The following is a 22,854-nucleotide window of genomic DNA, read 5'->3' as shown; positions in this document are numbered from 1 at the left end:
TCCCTTTCCTGCCATTCCCAGGAATAGTGCGTGCTCCCGTAGACTAAAAAATCGTCAGTCCGAGTACGCCCTTAGAGTATAGAAGTGGGGGAAGTGTGTAAGCTGTACATACTGTCAGCTGATTGTCTCAGGGATTATATGGTAACCGACGCCGCACTGAATCAATCACACTGTCAAGTTTTGTTACGAGTAAAGTGTCAAGTGTCAGTGCGTAATTTTGTGCGTTTATTCATTCTGATAATTCTCAGTGTGTTAATATTTTTAATTAATCGAAAATCAGTAAATAACCAATCATGAACGGATCGGAGGACGAGGGAGTGAACCGTAAACAAGTACCAAAATACGGTTTTAAGGTACGATTGGATCACAAATATCCCGAGAAATGGAGTCAGAATTTGAAACCGAAATTTAACCAATTGCTGCCATTAATTCCTATGGGAATTCGGTGAGAACATATCTATTATTTACTGAAATTATTCTCATTCAATAAGAAACTTAGTTTACCGGTATTGTTATCGTCTGCACCTGTCACATGCACGTTGGTACGGTAGGAATCGCTGGGTAATATTCCAGAGTACGATACTTTGGATTTTCCCATTGTGAGAATACGGAGATGAACTATTGGTTCATGAAATATCAAATAAGCGATATCACTTATCGTTGAGGTATTTTTTGTATGTTTCATAATTTTTTCAGAATATTAAACATTGACTGGGGTCATAAAATTATTGTCATTTTTTAGACCGCGTTATTTGATAAAAGATAATGGTCTTGTCATGTGTATTCGACCGGATGCCTTGATTATCTGTTTGCATGGAAAATTGTGACAGTTATATGTTGATGGGAATAATTACAATCGTCATCTGATGCATTTGCAAATACGAGATCAAAAGCGACCTACAGTGCGCTGTAATTATAAACGTCATGATTGACAATTTCAAAATTAAATGAGTTCTACGTTCAAATAGCCGCCCAAGGCCACTGTGAACCAAGGCGGGATCAGCATGACTGTCCATCAAGATATTGATAGTTATCGATTTTAAGAATTATGATATTTAGAATAGGAACTACGATACCAGCCCCAGCCCTATCGAGGGTGTACGACAGGGAGTTAATGCCCTCCATTATGTTCTTCTTCTGGGAATACGGAAGGGAATTCTTGAGTTGCGTGGCTTTTATGACGTTTGTCGCAAAGAGAATTTTTTAATAAAAAGTATGGAACTCACCGGTCGCTCGCCCATTACGGAATCGAGTCGGGAAATTTAAGTGACTGTATCGTAATTTTTCACAGTCCATTCAGTAAGATAATAGCGAACGCTCAGCAAAGATTCTGCTACTTCAGATAAAAAATATATGACGGTTCTCCCAAAATTTGTCAGAACCACATTTCACTTCGAAATTGCGGAGGAGATACGTAAATTATATCGAATATTTCGCTGGGCGAGGAGATGTGGCCGATCCCCTTTTTCGGCTAGTGAATCATATAATGTCCCATTTATCTTCTGTTAGCTTTTTACAATACAATTTTATTCATTTTTCCGTGGGATTTGGACGTCATATGTTTATCGAGGTTTACAAGTAATTATAGTCGGGTCATCGTTCCGTATATTGTATGTCCCTTGATAAAACAGTCGATGGAATGGATAATAAAAATTCAATGGGAATAAAAACTTTTCAGATATTTTTTTTACTATGCACAAATACGCTGGAAAGGCCGTTTGCCGATCATGGACTACATAAACCTGCAGCATGGCCAACAAATTTATGGTTCGTTATGAAATCTCTATTATTGACAACACCACGGTTAATGCCTCCACCAATCGAGGTGGATTTTATTAACACCGCGTTTGATGTAGCACTTTGCATCACTAATGAATTGAATTATCTGTTACGTTCGACGAAAAGGAGCGCCAATAGGTGGTATTGGCGGCGGTACCATTGGTCGAGGGTTTAAGGGCGAATTTTGTCGATACTCACTGGTACCGGGTATTTATCACTACAACACGGTACAAGCTAATCAATTCATCGTGACCATACGTGATACTGAGGGAAACACCATTTATCATCAAGTTCTGTCGCCTTCTCCGTGAGCACAAGATTTTTTACGAGTTTTCTCGAGTAATTGTTGGCACTTGATTAAAATAATTTCTTAATGAATAGGAAATCGAAGTATTTGTCAGCATGGAAGTGGGGTTTTGATGGTAAGAAGGCCAATTACACGGCTCTTTATCCAAGATCATGGACCGAATTTGATATTGATGAGCCGAGAGTGAAACTCATCTGTCGACAAATATCGCCGATCATTCCTCATAATTACAAAGACAGTTCACTACCTTGTGCAGTCTTTGTGTGGGAAATAATTAATACCTCTGGCCAAGATTTGGATGTCAGTGTGACGTTTACATTCCAGAGTGGAGTTGGGGGCAAGACAATGTTAGGTACGAATATTTAAAAAAACGGTTGGAAAGTTCACTGAGGTAAATGAAGGTTTTTTAAAAAATGTATGTTTATCTTTATCACGAAACTCCGGGTTTGAAAATTTTCGTGAGCCAAATATTCTGCATTGGGCACACGTGGCTAACCATATTAACACTCCACTAATAATCCATAATACTCCATTAATTATATTTCATTATACACGCACGTAGAGGGCTACCGAAAAAATCGACTTTTAATTACATTTTATAAATAATTAGGGAGCTGAGGGAGCTGAATTGTTTCAACTTCATTATCGGATAATGATGATACCGCCACTGAGTAATTGCACAAGTTCAAATGTGAATGGATGAATATTGACGTTGAGAAGTTTAACGTAAAATTTCTACCTCTGATAAATATTCTTTAACTTGTTTAAATATTGCTTGAGTATTTCGGTATTGCGGGGTAGCAAAATTTTATTTCTCTGAATTTTTCTGTACAATACAGTCATATGATTTTTCGTTTTTACATAACTCTATTCCACAATTTGATTTCTACAAAATTCGAATGCCCCCCAGTAAATGCAATCCTTCGATAGGTGAAAAATGGAACGAGTGTTTCGAATACAAAAGTACCTCCGGTGTGATGATACACCAGAAATTGGAGGAAATGCCATGCACGTACGCAATAGGTTCAAGAGCAAGAGAAAACGTTGACATTTCGAGGACTCTGAAATTTGATCCACTAGGCGATGGAATGGAGTTTTGGAAGTCACTCGAATGGACTGGTAAACTTGATGCTGAGCCAAGGAGGCAATCCCCAAAGACATGTAATTTTTTTGACAGACAGTACGGAAGGGCAGTTCTATCATGTTATCTAATTTCATTGAATTCGATACAGTAAAGGATATTGCTTGTGGAGTTTGTGCTTCTACTCGGGTCAAAGCTGATGAAACACGGGAGATTGACTTCACTTTATCCTGGGACATGCCAAAGATACATTTTGGGGACAAATCCCGAGAATATTTCAGGTGATGGCCAAACATGATGAGCACATAACATCTGTGATAGGGCTGTATTGTTCGTGGATTTTTTTTTTCACTTAAATACCTACCAAAAATTTTTTCAACTACTTGAAATGTTATTTCAAAAAATTCAAGTTGAAAAATCATCTTCCAGGTTCTACACCAAATATTTCAGCTCATCTGGGGGTACCGTTGCGCCAGAAATTTGCCACTACGCATTGAATAATTACGAGACATGGGAATTAGAAATTCATAACTGGCAAAAGATAATCTTGAGTGATAATGATTTACCGGAGTGGTACAAGAGTGCTCTATTCAATGAACTATATTACGTTGCTGATGGAGGCTCTGTATGGGTGCATGTTGATAAACCTGATGATTTAGACGTCCAGGACATACGGTAATGTCTAAGCATAGAGCACCTGTGTATTTCTGTTTTATCATTTTTTGGTATAAGATCATACTTGACAAAGTTATTTATATGGTCAGCCAATAAAGACAGAAGGAATGACAATTTACTAACGGGGGAAATAACCATTAAAGCTTTCGCATCACGAGAGATAGCCTCCAGTCTGAGATAGTCCAGACAAAGACAATGAAAGCCTTCGTCACGTAAAGTTATAAATATGATAACTCAAAGATATATGTGACCTGATTCTTATAACGTCTATAACGAATATATTGCTGTATTTCTCCTGGAAATTTTCTTTATTCAAATTCTCATGCAGAATTAATGATCCCATTCAATAGCGGGCAGAGCTTCATTTAAAATCTGTTCTCAGTTATTTAATAATCGAGAGCCATGAAAATTAAAAATCCATAGCTGGCAACAGCATAATATTGTACGATAATAACCCACCGTCATAGTTCAAGAGTGATTTATTCACTGAATTACGCGCAAAACATCGCTGCATATCATTAAAACGGAGTAATAAGTGCCATTTTCATTTTCTTATTTATGGAATACTCAGTGGAAGATGAAATCGTCCGGAAACTACTATCTGTCGAGAGATTGAGCTGTTTGCACTAATGTGACAGTTATAGTTTACTGTATACGCACAAAATTTCCTTGTGATAATTAATTAGCAATACTTGTTACATTTTACGGATGGAGTATTACTCATTTAAAGTGAGTGCTTTCTTATAGGAGAGAATACGGCCGATTTGCATATCTCGAGGGCCATGAATACAGGATGTATAATACTTATGATGTACATTTTTATGCTGCATTTGCCTTGGCACAATTGTGGCCACATTTGCAGGCTAGCGTACAATACGAAATTCGAGATACTATTCAAATGGAAGATAATCGTGAAAGATCGTCACTCTATTCTGGTTCCAAGCACGTAAGGAAATTGAAAGGCTTTGTACCACACGATGTTGGAGATCCCGGTAAGTAAAATTCACGTATCACCGATTTATATTTATCTCGGACTTTACAAAATGGTACAAACAGATTAATAATCATGGATTTTAATCCAACTCACCGAACAGAGGGGGAGCCATTTCAAATGATCAATGCATATCCCATTCACGACGTATCCGCCTGGAGGGACCTGAATCCGAAATTCGTTCTTAGTTGTTACCGAGATTACTGTCTATTTGGTGATATACAGTATCTCCAGGACTTTTGGCCGAGTATCAAAGAGGTACTTACCGTCAATATCTAAGTGTTGAATAATGATTATTACTGCTAATTGTTATTGTTGAGGCTCTGCTCTTGGTTTTTCTCATAACAAATTGATTTTTTCCATTTTATTGCAATTGCTCGGTTTGTAAATGTAGATTTTGGATCGCAGTTTAACTTGGGATATAGATAACGATGGACTCATAGAAAATTCAGGCTTTCCTGATCAAACTTATGATACTTGGGTGATGACGGGATCTAGGTAACGTGTAATGAAAATACTAACAGAGCGTAAATTTAATTACTGATAAAATAATGTTCTATCCTTCTCTCTCAGTTCATATTGCGGTAGCTTGTGGTTAGCATCTCTGCGGTGCGCTGTTCAAATAGGAAAACTTGTCGGGGATAACGAAAGCCAAGCGAAGTACTCCGAAGTATTGGAAAAGGGCAAACTTGCTTTTCATGAGAAACTGTGGAATGGTTAGCTTTATATTAATATTAAATTTTCTGACTGGGAAGTTGGTTTGTGTAATACAAGGGGATGGTGTATTGTTAATTATAGGCACTTATTACAACTTTGATAGTTGTAAATCGGATCATCGGAAAGCCATTATGAGCGATCAGCTTTGTGGCCAGTGGTATTTGCGAGCCTGCGGCTTTGACCATGATGTAAGCAAGTATTCAGACAGTATTTATTAGGGCTATTTCGAGGGCTTTCAGCAACTTTCCATTGACCGCATTATTGATTCCGAGATTTTTAGTCAGCAAATTCCTCAATGAATTTGCGCGGAAGTCTTCTGTATTTTGACGTTTTACTGCCATTGATAAGTGAATAATTCAAGTCACTCAGATTATCCATTAGCTTTAAAAATTTATTGGCTCTAATTATGCATAGACATTTTAATATTTCATACTAGCTACTTTCTCATAAGTTCACGAATTATCTTCGAAAGTGCAGCATGCAAATTTTTCCAATTTCCTAAAATGAATTCTTACACATTATGATAATTAAAATCGAGACTAGGTTAATCATTAAAACATATTTAATAATCCTTTTGAATTAGAATTGAAGACGTGGTTCCAATATTAAGAATTAGGGTAGTGTGGAAAAAAAGTTCATCGCAAGCCTTGGTTATCCTTAACTATTTTCATTCAGGTTTTCCCGGAGGAGAATGTGAATTCAGCTTTACACACGATATTTACGAATAATGTCATGAAATACAAGAATGGCAAACAAGGTGCAGTGAATGGTTTCCTCCCAACGGGATCCATAGATTACATGACAATCATGAGCGAGGAGATGTGGGTTGGTGTTACGTATGGGCTCGCTGCGTTGATGATTCATCAGGTACTGCGTCATGTTACACCGAAAGAGTCGAGAAAATCAATCACTGAAATTCATTGCCACTGTTATGGGTTTATTGCAGGGTATGGTTGACGAGGGTTTTCGTACTGCCGAAGGGGTATATCGGACTGTTTATGAGAAAATTGGAATGGGTTTTGAGACGCCTGAAGCACTGTTCGAGAATAATTATTATCGGTCCATTGGTTACATGAGACCTCTGGCAATTTGGGCTATTCAACATGCCTGGAACCTAAGAAAGAAACTGAAGGATCAAGAGCGGAATTGAATGCACGATGATATCGACTACTCATAACGTCAAACATTGATTCTCACAATCAGTGAATGTAAGCATTCCAAGTCCGATAAGACATTCTTAAATTTAGTCCTCATTTTGAATGCAATGTGGACTTAATCCGTTTGAGATTGGGTCCGACCGATTCTCAGTCGGTCCTCCCTTTGCGTCAAGAGACCAAGGAAATACATTAGAGTAAGCGAAATCGTAAAAATTCGGTTACTTCTACATTGGATTATAAAATAACACTTGTACCTATTGCATTGATGAAACTTAGAGGAGAATGCCGGGATCCTGATCTTACTTGACTTTTTGGGAATGGGTAATTCCAGATTACTGCACCATCATGCATTTTCACACGAAAAACGTCGCTTTTATCGAATTTTGGTGAATTTATCGACAGCAAATTTCAGTCAATCACTCAATATGGAACCCCTCAATCTGGTTTTGATTTGAAATCTCTCGCATTCTTAATTGCTATCAATCTAATTGGCGTAAGGCTTATTTCTTTACCCAATGTACAGATCGGTCCAATTTTGGGGGATCATTTTTTTATTAGCCGTAACATAACATTGTCTTACTGCAAGGTATTTTTTAATCAATGACATGCTGCTCTCAATTTAAATTTCGAGATAGAAATTTTGAATGAAGTATAAAATTGTCACATCATTTTTCTGTTTGTTTCTGCGCCGTAAAACTACTCGTTATTTTTGTGGGATTCGACACTAGTTAGAAGGCTTAATAATGTACAACACTCGTTTTAACATATTTATTATAATCGACCTATTCCCATCGGTTTTATTTGCTTCTCACCATGAGAGCTGAAACGTAACTGAGCTCCCGCGACATCGGTAAACTCATCTGATCGACGAGTTCCGAATTGTATCGCCTTATTACGTTGACGCCCAGCTACGAGGAATGGCTCGATATGCGATAAGTACATGTCGCGGTACAGAATTCTGTGGTACGGCCGAGCTCGAAATCAATGGATTAGAATGTTGTGAAATTAATATAAAAGTGGTTTTCCTACATTTTTAAATCTATTTTTCTCTACGTTTACTCTCACATGAGTACAATAAAATATTACAACAGCTATAAAAGTAATCATTGTGGATTCAACTCACCTGAACTATTTTAAATGCCTTTCGCCATTTACCCCACCAATGGCCTCTCCTTAATGATCATTCGATATTTAGCTATGTGATATGCGGTGAGCGCTGTGCAATCCAAGTTGGAAAACCAGAGCTGGCAACAATGAACAACTATTTTGGGTACAAATGCTACGTTCGTTGGATTCCACGTCTGACCACATTAGCGAGATCCAATGGTTTCATTTAGTCACGAATGTGATACACAGAGGCAAAAAGTATCCATTAGTCAGCATCATAGTGGTGCAATCCGAGATTCTAGATCATTACGATCATTCCCCCATCATTAACCCATTGCTCAACCGTGTCCCCCCCCCACCCCTCTGATGATGCTACGTTCTTTCACCCCCTAAATTTATGCCCTACTGCTTCACTCTTACGCCTCCATCCCCAATATGCCACCCTCAACAAATTGACTCTTTAATTACCCCTGCAGCCCTTAGAAAGTTTGTTTTACCATTGGCTGGAACTCATGACCACCGTCCAGCCAAGCATTGGATGGAGTCTAGTTGTTAAGTTCTGGCATGCCAATGTTCGGCCGAAACCTGGGCCGGATGTGGCTGCTGGTGATCGATCACACGTTCCTCCCCTCAGACTCAAGCCCAGCCTTGTGCCAAGCTCGCGCCGTTTACCGAATTCTCGGATGCCCCACGTGGATAGAGGGGATAAATCCATTGGAGCTTTGGGTGATATACGGAGACGCACCCTTGACCAATTAGATCACGAGATTTTTCCGCTCGTTATAGTTGTTCATCTCTAATTTGTGTACGTGGATATAGAGAGAGAAATTTCCTAGAAATTATGGCGCGAGTACTGGAAGAAAATTACAATCAACCGGATGTGAAAAATGATAGCACTGGATACGTAATTTTGATATTTTTCTGGTATTTTTTATCGAATATTTCTCTACGTCAGTAAAATAATTTCGCTCCGGGTGCTGGGAAAAACGTGAAACTGCGGAAAGCAGTGAAATCGCGGGTATTTAGTCAGACAATGGGATGAGTGAGCCTTATCCCCAGATAAATGCCTTCGTTTTCCTTGCGGAGCAGAATATTCCGTTCTCTATCATTAATTTTTTGTGGGTTTAATAGGAAGTCGAATATTCGCTAAAAAGCTTGAGAGTTTCAGGAGAACTACCACTCGGACTAAGGATAAGAATAGAAAACAGAAGTATCGCATGGGAAGATGAGAAATAATAAAATGAAAATCATCTTCCCGATTGCACGGGGGACAAATCGAAATTATACTGCGAGTCTCCTGTCTATTTTCCCCATAACATGAATAATTTATTGACCATCACATGATTCAGTTCACATTGCAATTACGGTGCTGTAATACGGGGGAGGATCGGTCAAACGTCGGCGTTTTTCAGCTGAAAGCTCTATTTGTAGTGCCTATTTTTTCCACCCTCAGCTCCGCTCGATTCGCAAATCATGTCAAGGAATTTTGAGCAGTATTGGATCTGAACTTAATTGACATCCACGGGCAATGGGCGAAATTTTCACCTGGTAATTAATGAAGATTAATCTAGTTGAACTAACAGTATTGATAAATCTACTATTTATCTGAATCGGTGGATTCGGCCGTTTTAAGCGAAAATTTCTCAAAATTCTCTCTACGAACGTTTCAATTTCCGCAAATCGTCTGCCAATACATGCCCGAGGTTCAAAGCCGAAAGGCATGTATGCGAATGGATGTGCCTCTTTAGCCGATTTTATCGTGGCCAATGTGTTCTCCCTCAACCACCTCTCGGGTATAAATTCACGGGGTTGAGAGAAGTGTTCTGGGCTAACAGCTAGTACACTATGAGAGGCTATTAAATCACACTGAAATGCAAAATTTAATAGTTGAGCTGATGAAGCTGGGGGACAGGGGGGATGTGTGCGATGATAAATGGGAAAATAATTTTACCCCTTTTGGAATTTGGTATCGACCGATGACAACGTCGTTCTGCATCGTTCGGTGATCGCCAATCGCGATTGGAACTAATCGCAGTGATTCTTTGATGTACGCTTTAAGGTAAGGTATTTTATTCAAAATTTCACATGTCACCTGTGATATTCTCTCCGGCAACAAATTTTCCACCTCATTTCATAACTTTTCCTGCACGCGACGATTTACTGCTGTGGTGGAGCGCTGTACCTGTTACATTGCCAGGCTGAAATATTTTTCCATTAAATAATCCATTTGCTGGATAATTTTAACCTTATTTACCATGTACAGACCGTATCGATTCCAGCAATCAACATATCAAGTGCCATTATGTATGCCGTTTGTTCATCAAGGCTCAATAGACTCTCCAGTACGCTCTGCTCATCCGGTCCCTTTGGTGATTCGAAAAATCTTATTTGCGCTTCGTCAATGTGTTTGCAGGCAATTTCATTTATCAAATTCAGTGTGCCGAATAATTGTCTGTGTTCTTGTATCGTAGGGGCGCCGCAGGGAAGGAAGGATTTCCAGTTGATAAACTAAGTCAAATTTTATGAATTGCAATTTATCATTCTTTGGACGCGGGAGCCCGGAAGGAGATTGTTTTCTAGAGAGCCCCGGACGTGATCCAGGGTAATCGTACAACTAGCTGCAAAATTCTGGAAATAATGATTTTGTTTATAATGTGGAGCGTATGTATGAACTCGATATGCTCTGTCTTCGATAGTAGAAGGGCTCATTACGCGACCTGGTCGCTGAAAATAACGCGGTATTTCGAAATTCTTAGGACTCAATTTTTTTTTTGTGCGCCATAATTTGTGATAATCTCATAAGTTCAATTTTCTCAATTTTTTTTTCGTTAACGTCTCTTTGAGTTAGATATTTATTCTTCCGTTTTATTAATTTCTCTCAGGACACTGATTATTATCAGTTATTTTTATAACATTTTCTGAGTGCAGGAAATGCGATTGATTTTGCTACTAAATTTTCAAGCTATATATTGCAATTTTCATGATTGCACTCAAGACGAGGCTCACTGCACACTGCTTCTAGCATTCAATAAAATTATGGAATAAATAATTGATGACTCCTGAGATGACGATAAGGGAACCGTTCCACAAATACCCCTTCTGAAGCGATACGAGTGTTTGTAAAGAGATTAAACTTTTTCACAGTGTTAAAACCACAAATCGCCAACTCGATATGGGACGAATTCACTTCAACAATTGAGGAAAAAAACTTTTTCATTATCAGTAAGGATTTACGGCGGCAGGATGCAGCTGTCACTCGCTCAAAGAACTCCAGTGACAAAAAATATATATATTTTTTCCGTTTGAATGTGTGGGTGCACGTGTTTGCGTCCCTGGTGATTAATAAAAACTTGCGGAGCATTTTCCCGCGCACTTACACTCGAGAGCCCACTTATTCATCTCGTTGTTGAACGTGGTAGGCAGTTTCAAAGTTTTTACATCTCAGAGTTTCCGTATTCTCGCGATAAAGTCACTGGCAACTTCGTCGACTTGCACCACGTGGGGTTTGATGCTCCTCGGTGACATCATATGCTGGTTCACATTCTTGCTAAAGTTGTGCCAAGCCTCACCTTGACTGAGAATAATAAATTTCAGGAATAAACTATTTCATTATGATTCAGAATAGATTAGGAAATATTTGAGATAAATTTAGAAATTTTTTATCACCTCGTTACTAGTCCATATTTGCCTGTGTAAAGATGGGAATTTCTGTGACGATAACTGACCATTGTTTGAATTGCATCGGTTGGTGGCCTAGTCGATACATTGTCTCAGTCCTCGGCATTGAATAAAATCACGGCAGGACGTCGGCCAGGTATGTCCTCGAATATTACGATATTCCAATACTCCCTCTGGAGCGCCAACATTTGGTCGGACGAAGATAGATTTGCATATTCACCCATTGAAAGAACAGATGCATTAAAATCCCCAATAATACGGTAACACAATTATAAAAAAATTATCACAAGAATGATTTTTATGTCCACCAATAAACCTCCTGGAGAGTGAACCTTGTTGATGTCGTAATGATAAGTGACAACGCTCCATTTAACGGTTTCAATGGAATTGCTTGCATACCCTGAATCCACTAATCCAATATCAAGTCAGTGATGAAAAAGATTCGCGAATTAATCTCAAATAAATGTTGCTGGCGTTGAGCTTATTCTTGTGTAAAGCTTCACCTTCTCGCCAACGTCGTCGTGTCAAAAAATTATAGTCGTCATGACATTCGATACAAATAACGATTATTCAATTTTATGAGTAAATTATTCTCGGAATTCAGACACTCAATGTGTCATTTAGAAAACAGTACCAATGAATGACATGAATTTCATAATGTTTCCAATAATCGACAGTGATTTAGGTCTGGGGATGTTCTCGTACGGTGTTGCCTGCTTTCACCCTAATTCGCCTGTCTGATTTCTATGCTCCACCGGGCAAGCTCCAGAATTTGCATAGGACTTCATTAGAGTTATGTCCCTTGGCAGCTCCTTCAGCTTTCTCACCAGCATCTTGGTGGCCATTGTTACTGTTCATCGAGTGGCCAATTGTTACAATCCAAATTCAATTAATCTATTCACGTTTCGTTGTCACTGATTCATTAACTCACTTAGATGTGTCCGTATCGAATTGCATTCAGTGGGCAATTATCTGAGAACTTCTGACATTTATGATAGTAATTAATTTGTTATCGAATCATCTTGATTTCGAATTCACTTGGACGTGGACTAATTAGTTCGTGTGTTGTGATGTTTCGGATATTATTTCATGGAGCAGATTGATGATACAGTGAGTATTACAATGAGTTTTGGTGTTTGTTATGTAGTGTTGTTGTTGTTGTTGTTGTTGTGTTGCGAAGTACGAGGAGCGATTAGAATGGATAAAATTAAATTTTTATTTAACCGGAGGATAGGTGACACCGGAAACTTGACGATGTTATAATCAACCTATTCACGCAGAAGAGCCAACTCTGTACTGTGACATGATCACTGAGACAGGAAAGCGTCGATCAAAGTCCCTCGCATTGTAGGCTGGGGGAATATTGCATTACGCGAGACCACCCCGTATTCAAAGTTTCTTCACTGATGTACGTTGATGATGCATAATTGATGCTGATAAATAAAATATTACCATACGACGGTGGAGCTGAACTTTGTGAGGATATTTCGTATCGTGTAATTTAATTGTCACGTCTGGAGAAATTGTTTTGGCGTTGAAGGACTATCTCTTAACCGATGATGTTCAAAACAAAGTTAACATTTTGTTAATTCGAATATTTTAGGAAGAATTGAATTTTGGAAGAAAACTTAGGTTGAATATCCGGAGATTTAGGTTCTGAGTATTTTCTGATAGTTCACCTATATATGTATTCGTGACTGTTTGCGTTGACTTCAGTCATCCACGTGAATCATTCGCTAGTTATCCCTGAATGCAGTTTCGAATAAATAAATTTGTATCCTTGTTATTTATCAGAGGAGGAAAAATATGAATCATTTCATTGAAGCGGTGAATGAATGGAAAAAAGTCCATCTGGTCGCGAACATATCGTCAATCGATAGTAGCTTAATTAATGGAGTGATTACCACTGGCTGTACCGATAAATAACGAATGAATGCCGATAAAAGCTGATGAATCAACTGCATTTTGATTTCTGAATGGAGATACTGCTTCGACAAATTCGAATATCCCAATTTTTTGTTACGAACTATTGTATTTAATTTTCCTCTAAGAGGGTTGCTCTAGGAATGTGTTATTTATCGGGGGATTATTCGGGATCGAACTCGACTTTTCTATGAGTTAAGGGATGGGCACCTCACCGACTCGGTCATCCACCTGTTTTAAGAAATATTTTCGTCTCTAACAATACTTGGCTATTGCACCAACTTTATCCTGATCGTTACCTGCCACACCATTGTTCGTCCTATCACATTCGCGAACTGAATGTCCTTGGAATGAGTCTTTTGCACAGACAGCTAGGTCATGACCTCCCACCTCCCACACCACAATTGGGATTACAGCGATGAATAAATTTTCATCCAAGTGCTTTAATTTAAACTATTAATTCCACTTTAATAAATTACGAAGTTTTATGATTATTAATTAATTAATATTAATTGCATATTACAGAATCCCTGATCAGATAATGTATCAATGATTCGTCATTAGCATTAATTGGACATTTACGATATATTGAGTCAATTAAAATTTCCAATAGTAATTTGAGGATCAAAGTTTACCGGCCGTGAAAAAGGTACGTACCGCTGATAAATCACCTGTCAGGTGATTACGTCGTGATAAAATTGGCGACGGCTGCGATTGTTTGGTGTTTAGGGGGAGGCCAAGGGGAGAAGTGGGACAGACAAGGGGGATTGATTAACGAGTTCGTAAACCTCATTTTGTGGGCTCTAGCTTTTATACGAGGAAATGTTTGATTCAACCATAATTGATGAATTTAATTACGTACGAAAATTTCTCTCCCAGTCACAACAGCAGTACGACAATTGTTCCGGACAATTGAGGAGATATGGAACTAAGGGCGGTTTCCATGGTATTGGAAATAAACAGAGCCAAAGTAGTGGAAATAGTTGTAATTACAGCGGAGAGGGCATGCAATCAATATTAGAATGAATACAAAAATGGAGGTATATCGTGCGGAAATAGTCGGGCAATTTTCCCCGTAGTATTTCTCTCGTCGCATGTCTTCTCGGTGTAAATATACGGATGCATCATTGGTCGGCGGGTGGTACATGGTCGTATCTATTGATTCAAGAACATTCAGGGTAAATACAGCTGGGATGTCATAAACCCGGAGGGGACTTATCCACCGAGATCATTGACATTCTCGAGGCTGTCTCTCAGAATTCAACCACTCGATATCATGTCTGCGCTCAGCAGTGACAGGCTATTTTACTCAGCACGTGATCAAAGATCGTGCCCTCTCTCTCTGTCTCTGCCTCTGTACCTGTTTCCCTCTGCATCATTGAGCTCTGGCAAAAGACGTTTAGCTGTGTCATGCTGCGTCCAATGATTATGTCCATTCATGCATACAAAGAGACGGTGAGGGATTATGTGGAAAATTATGAAGTATTTTGTTGACGGAAGCGTAATCGAGCGTCAATGAAATTATTATCAATGCGTTAATTAGAGAAAATTAACCGCGTGGATTGTGGATTTTTTTTTTATTAGTAAAACCGAATATGACTTTAGTGATAGTGTCCTGAAAATTATTTGACGCTTTGGGGCTTTTCTATATTCAGTTTTGGAATGTGTTTGATAGTGGAAGTTGGGGATTTGCGGTTGTCACTTTGCATCTTTGTGCTTTTACTACTTCAAGAACTTTCTATCAATATCTCAATTTTTTTGTCGAGTGTTCCAAAGAGAACGGAAAAAATAGCATAAAATATCGGCGAAAAATCGGTGTTCGAATTGCTATGTCCAGGAGGTTCTCCCCAAATATTTGTCCGCACCAATTTTTCCCCAATTTGTCTCTCTGTGTGGATGAATTATTTTTCTGTCATTTGCACTCGTTTCGACGACACATCAAGGGACGAAGGGATAACCCAATGTGGCGTCATTCAATTAAGGACTAGTAAAAAGTTTTAATCGCCCGTTTCCCTAGGAATAGTGGCTCGACAAATTGAAAGGCAAACTAGAAAGTTTGCCACGATCGAATCCGGTTAGTATAAACTTGGATATATACGTGGAGGGAAAAAGAAGGATTGAAGGGAGGAAGGTGCACGGATCTGTCAACATTTCGACGATGCGAAGACATTAATTGATCTTCGATCGATCCTCAACCTCGCTCCCCCTTCGTCTACGACGGACCATTGTCCTGGTTCTCCAGTTGAGCTCGTTACTGAAACTTTTAACTCGACTCCCTCCCAGCTAGTGAAAAAAAAGTAGATGAGGCAAAAATGGGGGATTTAAAAAAAAGTATATAACACGATCACGACATTGATGTAACGGGCTCTCGTCTATTTTCTTTCACGTGCTACGGTTTTTTTTTCAGAGTGTTCTTGAAATTCAATTACAAACGGTAGCTGCGGTGTATCGGCAAATGAATGCGATTCAGTCACTGAACCGAATATTTTTTTCGATGAATATTTCTTCTTTTACTGGTCTCATTGTCTCATTTTTGACAAGTGAGAGGAATAATGAATTTATCTGAGTGTTCGCGGAGATGTTCTTGAAGTTGTCAGCTTTGCCATTCGGTTCGTTCTCCGCACAGAGAAATTTTCAATAAAAAATATAGCACGAGGACTGGAAAAAATCACCATTTCTGGGGTCTGAAGAACTGTAATGCTGTTAACGTAAAATTTTTTCGAGATTTCTGGGAAAACTTTTGGTGGAGATCGACAGAAAATTTGGGAGATACAGGAAAATTCATAGTTAAACCCATAAAAATCACATGAGAAATACAATAAATATTCTATGTTTTAATGCAACGTACAACTGTTGAACGTTTCACGCACGTTAGCCGCGCATTTCGCTTGTAATATGGGAGAGACGAAATATTAAAAAAATTGTTACGAGCATATTTGAGAGGATGAATGCGGTGATAGGTGAATATAAATCGATACCATTTTTTAACGAGGAAATAGAATTTTTTATACTACAGTCCTGCATGAAGTTTTCATTTCGCGGTACGAACATTTTTACAACGTAGCATGAGATTCTTTTAGCTGCTACACTGTTGGAAAATTATATCCAAAATTCCAGGCAGAAAATCAACTTTCCAATGGTATTCTAACTGGAATTTTAAAAAGTTTGGCACCGTACAAAAAAAAGCAAGTTTTTTTTACTTTTTCCACAAATTCGGAAATTTTCTCCTCCATACGAAATATATCAGCAGAATAATTTTGTTTAAATAACTCTGAGTACTTACTCACTATATCATCAATTATTTTTGAATGCGATAAAATTGTACTGACATTACGATGGTTTCAATTTATTAACAAACCATCATTGATATTGAAACTTGAAACATCAGTTGAAAATTTCTTTTCAATCGCAAACGTATTCCCATAACCCTATTGATTGCCGCAGTCACAATCGATTGATCAACTTCTGTTCCAATTTGAATTCCCAAAAAAAAAAGTGATGTTCAAATGTGAGATCACGCCATCTTGTAACACGACACCGTCGAGTCAGAAGTTCGCGTGGATATGAAGAGTAAAAGTAATCTTGACCTACGTATCTATGCTAATGAGAATATTAGGCGATTCTACTTTACGTGCACGTATGCTAATGATGCCACCTTCACCATCATCCCCACTCGTTCTCCATATGCATATTTATTGCACGCGTTGCACGTGGAGAAATGCATATGTTAGCGCTGTATTAATTCCAACATTCAGCAACGAGAAGAGAATGAGATGGGAAAAAAGAGATGGTGTAAAACGCGAATGAAGTCAAATAAACGACTCACAGCATCATTTCTACATTTGCAAAGCGCCATGTTGTGGTTTTTATCCTCGTTATTCCCTGCGAGTTGAAAAAAGAAAAATATTTTCACATTTCCATTGTGTTGCGCTTTGTCTTCATGCATTAGTCTTTCATATTCTTTCGCATCCGAATGTTTGTTCATATTCTTTCTTTTGACATTCGGCTTTATGATTTCAATGTCTCAAATGATAAAATTCTTGGCTTATCACGAAGACGAAAACCGCATTTTAAATTACACGCACTCGTTGAGTCACATGATATGACATCAACAAAAAGGGTAGAAAATTTTAAAAATTCCGAAGGTATTGCAGAACGAACTGCATTTTCCGTACCCTCGCAGTCGCCGAGGAATGATAATTTTCTAGAAAAATTCTATAAAGCACTATGAATGAGTCAATGGGAACACTTAAAAAATATTATTTATTGCCTCTAATCCAGAATAAAAATTAATCATCATGTATTAATTGTTACTAAGTGTCGAGATGGGGCTGAGACAACGATGATTCATGATACACTTTCATAGAACGGTAGGATAATTTTTGTCCCGAATTTCTCTCCGCACAGCGATCTCCATGACGTTCACATGGATATAGGAAAAAATTGCCCTACCATTGCGGAAAATTTCGCTGATAGTAGGATATTTGCATTAATTTATGCATCTTGTTCCGCAAAATATACTCCAAGACAGTCCATTGAGTTATATCTCGTTCCATGATTAGCCTTCACCCGGTAAAATTTTGCGGCAATTGTCCAGGCAATTTACATCAAAATTTTCCCTCCCTGCATGGAAATTTCAACGTGAGAAGTTCAGAATAATTTTTCAATTTAAATAAAAATTGTCTATTCCGTAACGTTTCCTATGAATTAAACGATTCTCCCTCAAATTTTTCACTCTCGTTTCGCTCTATTGTGAATTCTCACTAGATGAATGGTATGACTGAACTGTTGGCTGGCATCAAAAGACACTGATTCAATAAAGAGAACAATTGCCAAAGTGGGCGACGAGTCGTGTCGTGATGGCTCCTTAACTCATTACAATGAAAGATATATAGGAGGCCAGAGGGAGAGGGTCGCGCTCCGTCGCGTCGTTCACCACTTGTTACTAAATACCTTGGAGTAACGACGCAATGGATGAAACATGCGACATACTTTTCACTTCGTTGGAAAATCATGTTAAAGTTTTTGGAATGAGGGAAGTGAGGGTTTGCGGTTGTCATCGGCTCCTTCAGTACCATCTGCCTGAATGCACTTGCCTTGAAAGTTTCCATGCAAACCATCGAGTGATTCTCGAGTTTGTTACTCTACTTTATGGTACAAAGGAAATTTTCGAGTTAATGGCGAAGTGATGTTGTCCTTTAATCCACTCCCAGTGGGTATGTTCTGTTGAGTGAATCGGGAAAATTCACAATTACGCGAACAATTTATATGGAAATCAAACTTGTCTTCATCATGAACATTAACTTACGTGAGACGAGTGAGTGAGATTTGCGAATATTAATCAAAGTATTGTATCATATCAGAGGCATTTGTTCCACTGACATGCGACAGGCCGGATGGTTGAGTGAAAGGCCTTGAGGTGAAATTACATGGAATCAAGGATGCGACCGTGTCGCCATAGGAGACAGGAGAGATAGGGCACCATCAAAAAGAAGATTGGTAGAGCAAGGAGATGGGTTTGGCTGGTCTTATGTCTCTGGTATGTTGTGTTATGTGGCCTTGCTCTCGTTGTTACAGTTGAATATTGCGAAACAAGGTGAGACCACGAATACTGCTGTTGATGCGTTTTGCAGAAGGCATCGTCATCGTCTCTCATCTGCGGAAGATGAATAACACTTCAAGTACGCCGAGACGCGGGCTCCTCGGAAGGATACCCATCGAAGCATTCACTTTTATTTTGCGCTGTATACGCAAAATAACCACCACCCTGAGGGGGCTCCTCCCAAACATACTCAACACCTGTATAAAAGAAGAGACTCTTCATAGGATGCAAATCAAATCAACTAGTGGCCGAATAGAAGAAACATGAAGGTAAATACCGTCTCGAGATTGTTTTTTAACATCATTTTTTTTTGCGAGCCGTTAACAAGTAATTCGAGTCAATGTAATGGGATAATTCCCTGGTGTTTAATACTATTCCATACAATTTTGATAAAAGTGGTGTGAAATTTTTAATGAGCTACAAAATGCTCCCACAATTTGCATCATACTCTCCACTCACCAATTCAGTTAAATGGGTGAATAAAAATATCGGTATAGGAAAAAGGGGATGTTAGGGTGGTTGTAAAGCAATAACAACATATCATAGTGCTTCGTAAACTGATATATTTTATTGTAATCCTTCCAGTGGGTGATAATTGCGCTGTCATTCTTAACAACGAGTCGAGCGAGTTTAGAGCCAACGGGCTACAAACCACCGGTCACATCGGCAACGTCCGACCAGTATCTACCCCCAACTTACCGCGTTGCATCACCACGGGGAGTCCTAACACCGGAATCCCATTATCTTCCACCGAATCACCAAAGCTTACCCCAAAATGTAATACCAAATTCTCTGTACTTACCGAGTGCTCGCCCACCGAGTAGCCTCCACAATTCAGTATTCCCCTCATCGCTCTCACTACTCAACGAACGCTACTTACCCTCCCATCATTCCTCTCCACCAATTGCCACCCCAAGTCACCATCATGCATCAGATACCACACAAGATAGCCGTATCGGTCATCATGTATCACCGACCTCATCCCCGTCTACCTCACCACCCCGTATAACTCAACACACTGCCAATCGGAATATCGTTTCCTCTCAATATCTACCCCCGAGTCAGCGCGATGAGACATTCACCGAGGCAATACCCTCATCCACCTATGTGCCGGCTAATCAGAATCAATACGCTGAAATCCAGCCCTCAATATCGATCGTATCCTCTAATACCTATCTAACGCCAAACAAGTTCTCAACTGCGTCGCCTGGAGGATTCTCAGGATCACATCTCGATCGTAGCGATAGCCACTTAAACTCGGGCAGACTGAGTCAACCAGCGGGACACTACTATCCCGATAGTGGTTACGACATATCAGGAAGAAGTGGGGGATACATGTACGAGCAAGTAAGTGATTTTCGCACTGGATAATCAGCATTGACTCCAGGTGGAGGTCATGCTATTTCGTGGGAGAGTTTGTTCACTCCAAATTTTGAATCTTGGTGGTGGTAAAATTTATGCTTGAGGATTGGGGGGTTGAAGTCTACGGGTTTTAGAAGTTTACTTCAGGTCCTGAGGGAATTTCTGGGATGGTGTATTTTGATTTTTAATATCAAGGTGTAATGAATAAGGTGGTCTGGTTAGGATGGGGTGTCCATTTGCACTTCATTTATGCATTTCTTGCTTGCACGCCGGAAATAGTGTGGATATGATTGCACACATTTGGGTATACTCTTAGTCGGAATTCACGTTCAATTTATTCAGTTTACAGGAAGGAAGAGTATTTTCTGGAATAATCGTGACTGCATAATTGGGAGTGAGTGGCAATGTCACTCAACATTTAGAACGTAATTTCTAAGTGACTTTTAGATTTTCAGGAGAGATGTCAGTGGAGAGATAGTTCGGAAATTGAATGACATTTATCGGAAAATTAGAATTTTTCTCTGCTTGCATGCAAGATTGATTCCCGGCACTCCATTTTAGCTTAACTGGAGAATACAAGAGAATTAATTGGTTTAATTACTCGAAACAATTTGACAATTTACGTGATTTTAAAATTCCGGTGGTAAACAAGTCTATCTTCAGATTTAGGAGCCGATGGCAACATCACGTGGAAATTTTGGCAATCTATTTTCCTTTATTTAGGGTAAAAGTTCAACTGAGGGGAAAACGAGCTTTTATAAAATCACTCGTAGTTGATGATATCGTGAAATCAATTTTGAATCCTCTACTTTGCAGCCTCCAGCCAAGTACCAGTTTGAATACCGGGTGAATGACGAATACGGTAATGATTACAGTCACAAAGAGTCGCGGGACGGTGATAATACCCAGGGCGTCTACACAGTCCTCTTACCAGATGGTCGTAAGCAGATTGTTCATTACAAGGCCGATCGAAATGGCTACACGCCAACGATCACGTACGAGGATGCTGCACCAGGGAAGTCTGGGTACAATCAAGGATACTAGTTGGATTATCACAATTTTATCTCGCGCCATAATCTCATTATTTATATTAGATGGAATCTATCATTATTAAACAATGCAATTGAAGAAGATTTTTTGTATCTACACCTAAATACAATAAAACGTCTGTTATTTAAATGCACTCTGTCAAGAGAAGAACGGACTCCATATTCCAAAAATAATTTCTAGACTAGAAAAAAAAGTTTCGTCAAGAAATTTTTACTTTTATGAAAAACGATAATATCTGATAAGAAAGGGAGTTCTCATACTCATGCATAAGTGATCAATTTGGAGATGGAACTCAAAGGTTATTCCCCGATTCTGCCGTCTAACTGTGGAACCGACCTTTCTATAAATTTTATCTTCATTAATAATTGATAAAAATCCGAATTATTCAGAATAAAAATGTGAAAGTCAGATCACTTGACGCCCTCATGGTGCATTAAAAATTGAGGACAGTCATCCGATTTCCAAATTCTGAGGGATTCTGAATTCCACATATATCATGGACTCCGTGACATGTCAGTAAATTTTTAGCAGCCTATATCTGATGTATTGGATCATTATTCATATATTGTATAACGAACTTTGTATTGCGTCAAATTGAAGATAATAAACTTGATGTGTGCTGAAGAAAGTCGTTGCAATTCAGCTTGCATTTATGGTTGGAAAATGGTACGTGCTATCAGACATGAAGTGAGACAGGGATAATTCGTACGTGAAATATGCTGGTATTTGTAACATAGGGGAAAGGAGGGTGATGGGTTTATTCTACCGCTGTTTGCGAGATGGATACACTATTAGAAGCCCACGGCCTTCCCTCTGTTGAAAACTGTTACTTCATCTCAGATATCTCTCATTACTTTCACATTTTGTGTAAATAAACTCATACCTTTTTCGATTTTATCATATTTGCTATTCCCCTGAATCAACTATTTAATTAATTTTCATCGTAATTCCGTATCCTAGTGATGCTGAGTGAATTTAAACCTACGAAGGAATAAAATTCATTTTCTCCGTATGATGAAAGTCCGATGGATGCACTTTTTCTTTTGATCATTAGTATTTTTTTTACATCTTCATCATACTATTTTTCAGCTATTTTTCAATGAATTTCCCGGAAAAAGTGTAGGTGGCCATGATCAAATAGCGTGAAAATCGTTTGCTTTTGATACTTGAAAGTATAAGGTGCCTCTGAAAGCTCAAAGCGTGAAAGCTTTTAGGTAGAGTTTACGATTTTTTTTCAAACTTTCATTTGCATTTCTTTTCATTCACCGCATCGCCGAAGTCTCTAACGGTATATGGAAAGCCTCTCTCCCTCCCCGTTATGTCCTTACGTTTGTTTGCTTGTTTTACGTTCAAAAGGTGAAAACCACCCTTTATTGCCTTGATGAATCACAAACCATGCGTACTTTTCCTCATGTTTACCAGGGC

The 22,854-nt window shown here is 38.8% G+C and overlaps 4 protein-coding genes across 6 annotated transcripts in view; 3 read left to right on the top strand and 1 right to left on the bottom strand.

The window, feature by feature from the left end:
* Window positions 1–22,854, top strand: part of LOC135164633 (ciliogenesis and planar polarity effector 2-like) — a 49,532-nt gene that overhangs the window by 3,165 nt on the left and 23,513 nt on the right. The window lies entirely within an intron of this gene.
* Window positions 89–7,810, top strand: LOC135164624 (non-lysosomal glucosylceramidase). Of its 2 annotated transcripts, XM_064125150.1 has the most exons (14): window positions 96–445; window positions 1,679–1,767; window positions 1,906–2,086; window positions 2,161–2,438; window positions 3,017–3,247; window positions 3,319–3,448; window positions 3,597–3,842; window positions 4,590–4,834; window positions 4,937–5,091; window positions 5,228–5,331; window positions 5,407–5,549; window positions 5,632–5,738; window positions 6,226–6,417; window positions 6,497–7,810. In XM_064125150.1, the coding sequence occupies exons 1-14, from the start codon at window positions 294–296 to the stop codon at window positions 6,698–6,700; spliced, it is 2,457 nt and encodes an 818-aa protein (XP_063981220.1). In that variant the 5' UTR covers window positions 96–293; the 3' UTR covers window positions 6,701–7,810. The 2 variants fall into 2 exon arrangements, with proteins under 2 accessions (XP_063981221.1, XP_063981220.1); XM_064125151.1 differs by lacking the exons at window positions 5,228–5,331; window positions 5,407–5,549; window positions 5,632–5,738 and having other exon boundaries at window positions 89–445.
* LOC135164629 (uncharacterized) lies at window positions 6,748–22,042 on the top strand. The gene is made up of 5 exons (XM_064125164.1): window positions 6,748–6,758; window positions 18,779–18,914; window positions 18,993–19,286; window positions 19,603–20,364; window positions 21,196–22,042. Exons 3-5 carry the CDS (start codon window positions 19,281–19,283, stop codon window positions 21,421–21,423), a joined length of 996 nt encoding a protein of 331 aa, XP_063981234.1. The 5' UTR covers window positions 6,748–6,758; window positions 18,779–18,914; window positions 18,993–19,280; the 3' UTR covers window positions 21,424–22,042.
* LOC135164636 (cytochrome P450 CYP12A2-like) lies at window positions 8,513–12,763 on the bottom strand. Its single transcript, XM_064125172.1, is given in 9 exon segments — window positions 8,513–9,680; window positions 9,766–9,979; window positions 9,981–10,012; window positions 10,080–10,275; window positions 10,277–10,343; window positions 10,346–10,432; window positions 11,192–11,388; window positions 11,481–11,713; window positions 12,128–12,763. Coding segments are annotated over 9 exon segments (1,626 nt in total). The 5' UTR covers window positions 12,338–12,763; the 3' UTR covers window positions 8,513–9,290.

This window comes from Diachasmimorpha longicaudata, chromosome 7, assembly GCF_034640455.1.
Source record: "Diachasmimorpha longicaudata isolate KC_UGA_2023 chromosome 7, iyDiaLong2, whole genome shotgun sequence".
NCBI classification, from domain to species: Eukaryota; Metazoa; Arthropoda; class Insecta; order Hymenoptera; family Braconidae; genus Diachasmimorpha; species Diachasmimorpha longicaudata.
This window is presented reverse-complemented; position numbering and strand designations above follow the sequence as displayed.

Excerpts from the sequence above, each read along its gene's own strand:
- LOC135164624 (XM_064125150.1), top strand. The coding sequence starts at position 294 with ATGAACGGATCGGAGGACGAGGGAGTGAACCGTAAACAAGTACCAAAA. Across the intron at positions 446-1,678 it reads TTAATTCCTATGGGAATTCG|ATATTTTTTTTACTATGCAC; the intron begins GTGAGAACATAT and ends AAAACTTTTCAG. Across the intron at positions 3,248-3,318 it reads GAGGCAATCCCCAAAGACAT|TAAAGGATATTGCTTGTGGA; the intron begins GTAATTTTTTTG and ends AATTCGATACAG.
- LOC135164629 (XM_064125164.1), top strand. Across the intron at positions 20,365-21,195 it reads GGGGATACATGTACGAGCAA|CCTCCAGCCAAGTACCAGTT; the intron begins GTAAGTGATTTT and ends TCTACTTTGCAG.